Source organism: Salvia hispanica, chromosome 2 (genome assembly GCF_023119035.1).
Source record: "Salvia hispanica cultivar TCC Black 2014 chromosome 2, UniMelb_Shisp_WGS_1.0, whole genome shotgun sequence".
Taxonomy (NCBI): domain Eukaryota; kingdom Viridiplantae; phylum Streptophyta; class Magnoliopsida; order Lamiales; family Lamiaceae; genus Salvia; species Salvia hispanica.
This window is the reverse complement of record NC_062966.1, coordinates 2,460,756-2,472,021: the sequence shown is the minus strand read 5'-3', so window position 1 is coordinate 2,472,021 and position 11,266 is coordinate 2,460,756. Positions and strand designations below refer to the sequence as shown.

The 11,266-nt window shown below is 32.0% G+C and overlaps 1 protein-coding gene across 1 annotated transcript; it reads right to left on the bottom strand.

Moving 5' to 3' along the window:
• Window positions 1-579, bottom strand: LOC125203109 (auxin-responsive protein SAUR50-like). The gene has a single exon (XM_048101397.1). The coding sequence runs from the start codon at window positions 511-513 to the stop codon at window positions 205-207; it is 309 nt and encodes a 102-aa protein (XP_047957354.1). The 5' UTR covers window positions 514-579; the 3' UTR covers window positions 1-204.
• Between the last annotated feature and the right edge of the window lie 10,687 nt (window positions 580-11,266).

Genomic DNA, 11,266 nt, shown 5'->3' with positions numbered 1-11,266 from the left:
CATCTTCATTTAAGTTGATATATATTACTACTAATTACTAGTACTCCAACATGGTACAATTAATGACGCCTGTAATCAAAACTAATTACAGCCAAACAACCACTGCTAGAGCAAAAATTGACCAAATATTTTCCAGATTCCTATATATCCTAATCCATTTTCAAGTCTAATAGTAATAAATAATTGAAGCACAAAATTTATTTTCTATCTAAGGAATGACTGGAATACTTGTTCATCACAAGGAATTGTGATCCCCATGTCGTGATCGAATCCGAATTCTTCCTCAGCTCGTTGAAGCAGGCTCACGAATTCCGGCCTGTTCAAAATCGAGATAGGAACGATGTATCGGCTCCTGTTCACGCCCACGTACACCACGAAGTGCCCCTTTGGCACGTCCAGTGGCAGCCCCTCGTCGTTTTCGTACCCGTGCCTTTTCCCTAAGCTCGAGCACCGCTTCATGATCTGCTTGATCATTGCTTTTTGTGTGAGTTTGTTAGATTTTCTGATGGCCATTGCAAGTAACAAAGTGATCAACTTAAAGAGAGAGAGAAGTTGGAAAGAAGGGTGTGGCGAGAAAGAAATGAGGGTGAGTGAGTTATATATATAGTAGTAGTACTATATATTTAAAGTAGGGAGTTAATTAATTTGAGTTGAAAATTTAAATGGGCTGATATAATTATTAATTTTGTTTTTTGGTAGTATAAAATTGGAAAAACAAGGGCATGTGGGGGCAAAAGATGAGACCATGGGTGTTTTTAGGTTGTGTGTATAAACATGATGCCATTGGGTTTACTACTTCTTGTTGCCTTTCACCAAGACAATAGGGACCCTCATTTCTTGAGTTTAATTTTAACCCTCTATTCAATAATACTATTAGTACTATTTTCTACCTTCTCTTTTTTCCCATTTTTCATTTACCTTGGATGCATCATATCTTCCATCAGAGGAAACTTCCTCGAAATTTAGTTATATTTTAAAGCTCTTTTTTTTCTTCGACATAATTGGTTTGTTAAGCAAGGCTACGATCTAATCTATCTCACATTTTAAAAGAGGATATTTTAAGTGTATGCTGACACAAGCGAAATGCAACGGCTTTGGTGATTCAAACAACGATTCACGAGGCGAACAGAGGCGTGATGTATAATTTTAGGATATTTAATTATGTACTTTTAGTTTTTTAATTATGTTAGCTTTTATAGTTTTAGGATTTTAGTTAATTTTAATTTAATTAATAATAAAAAATATACTACTATAATAGATGAGACACCTAAAAAATGGAAAGAAATAGATGAATTATGAATACGTGGATACGATTGTAATGCTAAGTGATAAATAAAAATTAAATTAAAAGAGAGTAAGACCAATCTAAAAATGGTTAAAAGAGTAATAGTTACGTGTACCCAAAAATTAAATTACTCTAAAATTGTCCATGTACAAAAAACAAGTGTGCCTAGTAGTCTAATTTCTATTTAATTGTTTCCATATACTTGGATGAGCAGTTAATTTTCAATCTCATCTCGCAAAATCTATCCCAACCATTTTCGTCAAAAATTATTTTTCGTTTTTGAAAGAGTTAAATTTTAAAATTGATATAAAAAGAATGAAAATGCAAAAGGGAAGTGATAATTGCTAACTAATTAGTAATCATTAAATCTTAGCCATTAGATTAGAAGATCTAGTAGTTAAAAATGCCATGGATTATATTTTTAATTAAAAAAATTAATAAATAAAATTAGAGGGTATTAATGTCAATTCCCTCTAATTTAATCATCTTAAAACTTTAAATTTACGCAACTCCCTCGATTTAAATTATTTTTTTGCAAAAAATATAACAAATTAAAGATAATTTTATAAGGATTCCAACGAGATCTCAATTGCATATGTTCCGACGACGTTCGGATGATGAAATTTGATATTTTTTATTTTAGTTTTAAGTAAATGTTGATAACCAGATTTTTATCAACAAATACATAAAAAATCTCAATATAAAGCATATAAAATCTCAATAAATATGTGTTGATATTTTCTTGTACTAGTGTTGATATTCTTATGTCATCTTGTTGATATTTGTAATACACTATGTTGATATAAAAAAACATTCACGAAAATTATCATATGATAACATAATGACGATATTATTTTTGTTGATATTTTGTCCACTATTTATTGAGATTCGTAAGATTTAGTCTCACTCACTCATTTTAAAATCTAAGAGTGGAGATTTGATCTTAATTTTGGATTTGTGTGCTATAAGCATTAGAATATGACCCAAAGGCCAAATATAAAAGATATTAAATTCTTGAAAGATTCGATTGGATGATTCTATACTACTATTACAATTATTGGTATCGAATTGATCTTCATTGACTCTAATATTATCGAAATCCCCCAATTTATGCGTCTTTTCACAAAAATAGCAATTTATATCGTGTAAAGGTACACATAGACATAGGCATACAAATTGTAAAAAAGCTAAGAAAATTAGCCATTTTTTTGCCTGAGATATTATCTTTCCTTATCTAGCGACTTCAATATTGAGTTTATGACCAAACTTATTTGGGAGTGAATTACCTCATAAATACAAGAATTCACAGCTAAGAACATGTTTGGCTCTGAGCTTTCCTTTAAATAATAAAAATTCAATTCTTAATGGGTAAATAGTAAGACCTCGCTTTATTATGTTTTTTACATTAGTGGCTATTTAATATCTTTATTATCGTGAAATTGCAACTTAATTAGCCACTACTTTTATATTCACTCACCCAAAATATCATCTTCAAGTTGACTAGGCAACCATTGCTAATGCAAAACAAAAGTTTTTACTATTTCTTTTTTTGGTTAGACTATTCCTAATTCCTTTTGGTAACAGAGGATGAGCATTTCCTTGAATTCGATCAGTTTTAATTTTTATTGAATTCGGTCTGTTTATGTACACATACAAATAAAGCAAATTATTAAAAGTGATTCTTTTCCTTAAGAGTCGATAACACACTTTCTTTCAAATTCGTAGTTAATTTGGAAGCAATTCAATTTGAGACCGACAGGCAAGGGAGAGTGATGAGATAAGGAGAGGTATATCAATTGAGTGATTAAATCATTTTTCATCTTTGTAATTTTCAGCGGTATATATTGGTTCACTTTTCAAATGCTTACCTTCTCATGTATATGTTGGAAACCACCCAAGATTGGAAAGCATCACATGGAGTATGATTCATTTTATGGTCAAAATATATTACGATTCACGTCAGTGTGCCACCTCATACATGATCGGCAACCGACTGATCGAATAGGCCTAGGTGCCATAATTCCGATACCACCAAATATAGTAAAATTTAATATCAAAATTACTATCACTAACCAATAACAACGTTTATAAAGTATATAGATATTACTTACATCGCACCAAAAGTCAACTAAACTTAACATGCAATAACTACTGCAACTAAAGATATACATATGCCCAAAGACCGCATCAGTGACCCAACAAGGATGCAGCTCGATGAAAAAGCGAATGAAGAACCCACATAAATCCTTTATCAGCTACTCTTTAGCACACGAAACACTTTAGCTATAATTCTTTAACAAATGATAAACACATTAATTTAAAATTCATTTCATCTTCCATTATGCATTTATTTTATTCACCAATAGTCTATGTAATTATTATATACTGTATCAGTTTTCATTAATTCCTAAAAACAAACAAAAACTTTTTCCTTATGTACAGCACATGACCAAAAACCAACAACACATTCATAATGACATTCAAAAAGTCCCAACAAAGCTCAATTGTACTATTTATATTCACATCTCTAAAAAATTTCATAATGAATAATACTAACATATATGTAGTGATAAAAACACCCCAATTCACCAATTCACATTAGCATCAATCAATTGCACATAATCAAGTCTAACATCAACCAATACATGCATGTCGCATCAATAGTCCACATCCATGTATGCTTCGAGAGTCTTCCTAGCACACTCGCCTTTATTGGACTGACCCATCTTTGAACTCGCAGGAGTGTACGGCTTGTTACGAGATTATTTATGACTGTGCATGGTTTGATATTTTAAATTCATATAGAGAGAAAAAAAGAAAAGAAATAATCAATTAAGGACATGGAATTTTCCATGGTCTTGAACTAAGAAAGCAACGAATGCATTGGGGCCAAGAAAAGAAGGGCGTTTTGAATGCCATCCCATGTTCTGTGAATGAAATTTGTTGCTGGTTTTGACATTTAAACACTTAGAAAATACATACTATAATACTAAGGCCCTACAATTTGTCCATTTCCTCACTGATTAATGCCAATCGTTAGTATGATCTAATATAAACCCACATCCAAATTTAAGGGTTGGATCTTCACCTCCAAACTATATACTATAATCATTCTTTTTGTCCTATTTTATGGTACAATTTATTAGTCCTTTATGGATCCCTATACTTTCGGAAAAGATTAATTCAACAATCAAAATCATCAATTTTACGAGCCATATTATGACATTGACATCAAATTATATATCTCTTTGTAACAATATTTAATGTTATTTGCGGATAAACATTGTAAATGAACCGACATGAATAATTCGCCAAATCAAATGTGAAACAAGGGAATTTTTTTTTTATTTTTTTAAAATGTTTGTATGAGAAATAATGTTATTGGCTTGTCAACATGATGACCATGTTACCTTTGCCTCCCTTTACTATTGTGAAGACAACAATCAAATGTACGAGTTCTGTCAGCCAAACCCCATGCCTGCCTTATTCAATCCAAGAAATTTTTCCAAACTCAACCACCTCCCAAATTGTAGAGGTGAATGAAGCTTTCTTGGTTTGGTGAATAGGGTAGTACGCAATGTCCCTCTATACCTTACGACAATAATACCCTAACAAGTTGTCAATCCTTCTGTTCGCGTCGACATAGTGGTAAAGTGGTTGATGCATGGGGCCAAAAGTTTCGAGTCTGAGTCCACCATGACACAACAATTAAAATTTTATTCATTTTTCAATAACATAACTTTGGCGCTTTTGACGAAACTCTTGTTTTGCATGTAAACTTAAAATTCATTCGACATTATTGAACTTAACATGGTCACTGAAAATTTGAGGTCGCCAAATCGATCGACCTAACTTACCATAACGTCTCCGACTTCAAACATGACTTAATTAATTGCCGGACATTTTATAATGTGCGCAGAATCAGAATTTGACCTAAGTTCAATAACTTACTAACTATTATCCTATTTTTTGATATAAAGAAAATGAGGGATATATGAATCGATGATTTGGTAGCAAGAACACACAAAAGGTAAATGAAAATGGCTAATCCCCAACTAATATAACATTTAAGGAAACAAATAAATGAGAATTCAAATATGAAGCATAGAGTGATTAGGATTGGTATGAAGATTGAAAAAACATAATGAGAAGGTTGAGAGATGGCCCATTTACAGCTAAGATGTGGGAAGAGGAGAAACAAAGGACTTACGGATGTACCTCAGCCATTGATATCTCATCACATGTAACGATTACTACTTGCATTATCACGTCTAATTGACTAGTGATGTCGTATCATTAGATGTCGAATTAGTGACGTAGTATCATTAGATGTTGACATGAATTCCTAACGGCGTTATCAAGACTAATTGACTAATGATGTAGTATCATTTGTTAATCAAATCTCGTATTTAATGGTAAAGATTAGATGTTAATTAGGATTATGATGGATTTGCACATATGTACACGAGTGTGAATGCAATGGTGGATGTGTAATTAGTTAAGTGTACGCAAGTCAAGAAGTTAGCGGCAGCGGCCGGCCATATGTTTGGAGAAACCATTTTCCAGCTGGGTCAAACAACATTTATTTCTATGACAAATGTGTACATATATAATTAAAGAGAATTGAATATGTATTGCTGGTTTTGAATGTATTAATTATCTACTATTATCAATTTATCATCGAAAGTATTGTTGTTGTAGTACATGATGGGGTTATTCGGTTTGCAATATTGTATCCGTTATTAAATTTGTAGTGTGTTTGGTTCATGAGATTCAACCGCACAATTCAATCATAGATGAATAATAATGGGATAATTAATCATAGCTAACCCCCTATGATTAAAATAATCTCACAGCTCAATCCTAGATTGTATCTTGGTATTATTTTATTTTGGAAACCGAAAACCACCGATAAGTATTATACTACGATGAAAGATGAAATTTTATGTATACATCGATACATTATTTAGACTCCATTATTATTTTCATATCGACACAATAAATATGAAAGTTTATAGACTAAATAGACTTTCTATCTAATATTACTATTTTATTTGAGACTCCATTATTATTTTCATATCGACACAATAAATATGAAAGTTTATAGACTAAATAGACTTTCTATCTAATATTACTATTTTATTTGAGAGACTCAATGACTTGAAATAGTGACTCATATAATGGTTTCCTAGGAAATGAGCCAATCGTGATCAACGCAGTCATTACCAACAAAGTCATTAGCCTTTAAGGAGTATTATTCTATGTCGATTAATGTATAAAAGAACAAAAACAAATGTGTAGTTCATAAGACAAAAGAACTAGTATCTTTATCATGTTTAGCCCTTTCTCACTCTCATGACTCCGCTTTGAAAACATTTGTAATTTTAAAAATACTGAAAAAAGCATTCTAGTGTTCAAGAATCGTTCCTATGAGAGTTGTACCAAATAGTATCACATATATGTGTGTGTGAATGGTAATGGGCCACAAAGTTTAATGGGCTAAGAATTCAGGAGCTAACTATTGGATCGTTCATTTGCATATCTAGAGAGTTATGAGCTAGGTGGTTTTAGATATGTAGATCTCCATGTGTATCTTTTATATTCATTCAATTTCATTCCTTTCCGTTGTAAATTCTTTTGTAACGATCAACAAGAAGCTTAATTCCAAAAGAGAGTGCATCACCATACATAAATAAAGCCATAAAACTTATTGACCTCCCAGTTATATAAATATAACCATCAAATGGAAATTCTTGATGAGGTTAGTAGTTGCCTCAAATACTTGGAATTGTTTTGAGTGTTGCAGTCTGAAACATTGGACTGAAGAAGCGAGCTCCATATTCCCACGCCTTGAGAAGCTTCGTCTTTTTTTATCTACAAGGGTTGGAGAATATCCCGTTACAAATTGGAGACATAGCAATGATCCAAAAATTATGGATGGCCAGTTGCTGCGATTCAGTGGTGAAATGTGCAAAAGATATCGTAGAGGAACAAATGGATTTGCAAGGGGATGATCTTCCATTTCATATTGAGGTTCGACTTCTGCTTGATAAGAACGAAGTGATGAACGAAGCAATGTTGTACAATTCCCAAATGAGTTTTAAATGTAATTTGATTTGAGGAACAGAAGCATTGTATTATGCTGTACATTTAACAAATTTAGTGTAAAATTCTTCAAGATATTTGCAATAGAGACAGTGTGATAATTGATTAAGAACGATTAAATTTATTCGAAAATGAAGCATGATTTGAAACAAATGAACCCAATTATCTTCAACCCGGTGGATCTACCCGCCACCGCCACCGCCACCTCCACCGCCCCCGCCACATCCCGCTCCACCACCACATCCGCCGGCGTCAGCAATATTATCACCACATCCCGACCCACCGCCAACAGGACAACATCCGCAACAACGTTCCTTCTTCTTGTCAGCGCAAGCAAATAATAACATAGACATCACTGAAATGGACACAAGAAGCATCAACATCAAAGCCCAACCCTCATAAACTTCATTTACCATATTCATGCCCTCTCTAACACTTATAACTCTACCCATTTTTATCACTTTACACAACAAATATTGAGATAAAATAAGCAGTATATATAGTTGCATTGATCTATGCTTACCCTTTTGTTTCTATGAAGTTGCAAACAGGACCACGTTAACAAGTGGTATACTATATAGCCCATAGGAAAGAAATACCATTCAAATTTAAGTCTTTAAAATTGCAATAGATTTAAGATCCTATTTGTATTATACAATGGCATATAGTTCACTTTTATTCTTCGTCTGTCATCTATTGTCATCAACCATCCCCATTAATTTGTCAACCCTTTTATTTAGATATACAATTTTAAAATCATTTTATTTCTAGCTAATCCTATATAAATAAGTTAACAAATACACCTAGATTTCTTCTTCAATATATTTGCAGTTTTGCACCATTAGAATAAGAAATTCAAAATATTAATCAGATTCAAACAAAAATAAATGGAATGTCTCAACTTGCCAACTTGCAATGTTTTTAAAATTTTCATAATTGTATCAACTTGTTACATATAAATCAAAATCCACCCACTGATTTGAATCTAACTGGAAATTTCCAAGATCCATACCAACAAACTTGATCATCCTTACTCATATTTTATGCTTCGATCAATGCATAAATTGGGACATGAAAAATCAGCCCCGGCCATTAATCACCTATGCAATAATTCATCATTTCAACTTTCATAACTCATAAGTGTGTTCTTGCACATTGTGTTATTAGAAGCTAAACAAATATTATTGATACACTTTAATACACTACAATAACGTTATACAATGTCCATACTTCATACATTCAATATAGATAAGTGCAAATAGATTATTGATATAGTCCAATTGGTTTTCACATTTTTCACTTAAATTTTTTTGTATCTAGATAGCAATCAGATTCAAATAAAAAGAAATGGAATATGACATCTTCCAACTTGCAATGATTTTCAAGTCACAAAATTTACCAACTTGGTATGCAAACTAGGTGCCTTGCTTGTACAAAAACTATACCCATTGTTTTGAATCTACTCGGAAATTTACAAGACCTATGCCGACCAATTTTATCATCGATAATCATATTTTTTTTTTCGGTGCATGAATTTGGACATGAAAAATCATCATATTTTTGTGTAGTTTTATGATATCGTCTCACACCAATTATGGGTTGGCCTTTTTGGGTAGATGGGCCCAAATAAAACATTTTTAAAATGAGAAATGAGAAATGAGAAATTATATTTATAGACAGTCCCGTTCCCAAAAATAGAGATTTTGGATTTAATATAAAATTGATAAAATAGGAGATAAAATAACAAATTATTAGAGTATTGTTAATGAAAATTAGGTCAATTTCTTAAAAGATAAATTTTGTAAAAATAAAAGTGGACTAATTTTCGTGGAATGGATCAAAATAACTAAAAGAAGACTATTGTTTGGAGCTAAAAGGGAATAGTAAATTATACACTCTCCCTGACCCGCTTAAGAGAATAATCTTTATTAAGTTAAGTGTAGAGAAAATAAAATATACTAAGTAAAGAGAATGAAATAAAGGAAATATAGTAAGTAAGAGTAAATATATTTTTTTTGCTAAAATTAATAATTAATTACTTGTAGAAAGACAAAAAAAAGAAAAAAAAAATCAATTGTAATAGGGTGAAGGGGGTAATTATAGATTATAAGTGACTTATTTTTCACTTGCAATAAATCTGCATACTATGATTATATAAATATGTTTTTATTTTATTAGTTCTTTGCGTCTTATATAGATACAGTCTAATTGATTTCCACGATTTCATTTTTGAAATGTTTTTATTTCAACCTCTCATATAAGAGTATTGTTATAATTTTATAAATATCAAAGGTTTCTTCAACAATAGTATATTTGACCCTTTTTGAACTAGTTAGACAAAATCTATCCATTGTTTTGAATCCACTCGGAAATTTCCAAATAATTATACCATCCACCTTGATCATCAATCATTAATCATATTTTATACGTTGCGTAACATCCCATTAATGCTAATAATAGTTTCATATAGAAAGTGAATGATACCATAAAGTGGAGTAGTACTTTAAACTACTACGTTTGCTTGCTTTACATTTTTATCTATGTTAAGAAAAATTAATTACTAAATGTGAGAAAGGAAGCTTGCTAGAATGATAAATACAAGTCGAGGAATGATTTATGCAAGAGCAAGTATAGTAGAAGAATATTAAGTGTCCATGTACATATATGAGATAATGCTCTTTAACATGAGTAATACAGTAGCAATACATGTGAATATAATTATCAACTCTCTAGTATTAGTACTCTACAATAGGAACTTCTCGAATAGTCATTCCTTCTTCTTGAATGCCCATTATTTCTCTTCAAACGTAACCATGTCCTGTAGTCAAAGGAAAATAAGTTTGTCATACTAGAAGACAAAGCACTTCTACACTCTACTTCCTTATTTAGTCAAAGAGTAAACAATCCATGAAAGAACAACTTTGACATCATTCTATTGATGGTGACACCGAAGCACACACGCGTTACCATCTTTCAAAATCTTGCAAGAATAGACCCTTCCCCATGCATACTCCAACAGTTAATTAGCATAGTAAGTTGATTAGAATCAGAGGAATAAAGTCTCCAACATCATGATGAGTATGATGAATTTGAGGAGAAGAGCTTTATGTTTCTTGTAGCCACATTCAAGATCACACGGTAAGAAATTCACTATAAATAGAACATCCCGCTCAACCTTTTTCCCATCACAATCTCTCATCAGCTTCATCGCATAAATGTATCTCTTTCACCCACAAAAATCCATGTTTCTACACATTCAAGTTTAGAGGAAGGTGCTTCAAGAGCTTAGCTAGCAAGTAGAGGAGCAATCTGTTCACTCACCAAGTTTTCTCATTATCTAAGCATTCGCAAGGAAATAATACCCTAAGGAGGAGGTATTTTTGAATCAAAGTTGCAAGGACCTAAGGTGAACTTTCGAACTTATATACAAATGAAAGTATGAAATATTTTGAGATAATATTTATATATGCAAATGATATTGTCTTGCCATAAATTATTTTGGTTTTATGTAATGATGCCTATCCGTATTGGTTATACTGAATGTGCTATGCCAATTAAAGTAAGAATCGAATTCGGGTCCCAGCAAGGGGAGAGTCCCTACTCGGACTAGTGTACACATGGGCTATATGTCATCGAGAGGGTTGGCCGGTCCGGTGTCCGTGGAAAGTGGCCACTTTCCCGGCACAAGAAGGAATGTTTAGATATGGCAAATTACAGAAGGAATGAGAATGCAGTCAAACTTTTAAGCAAAGGAATTTAGTAAGCTTGGGCCCTTTTTACTAAAACTCTCAAGTATTACTGTAACGATGGCATGCCAATATTTCTTTTATAATTGTATATGTGTATATTTCGGCAATATGTTCACTGAGTACTTTT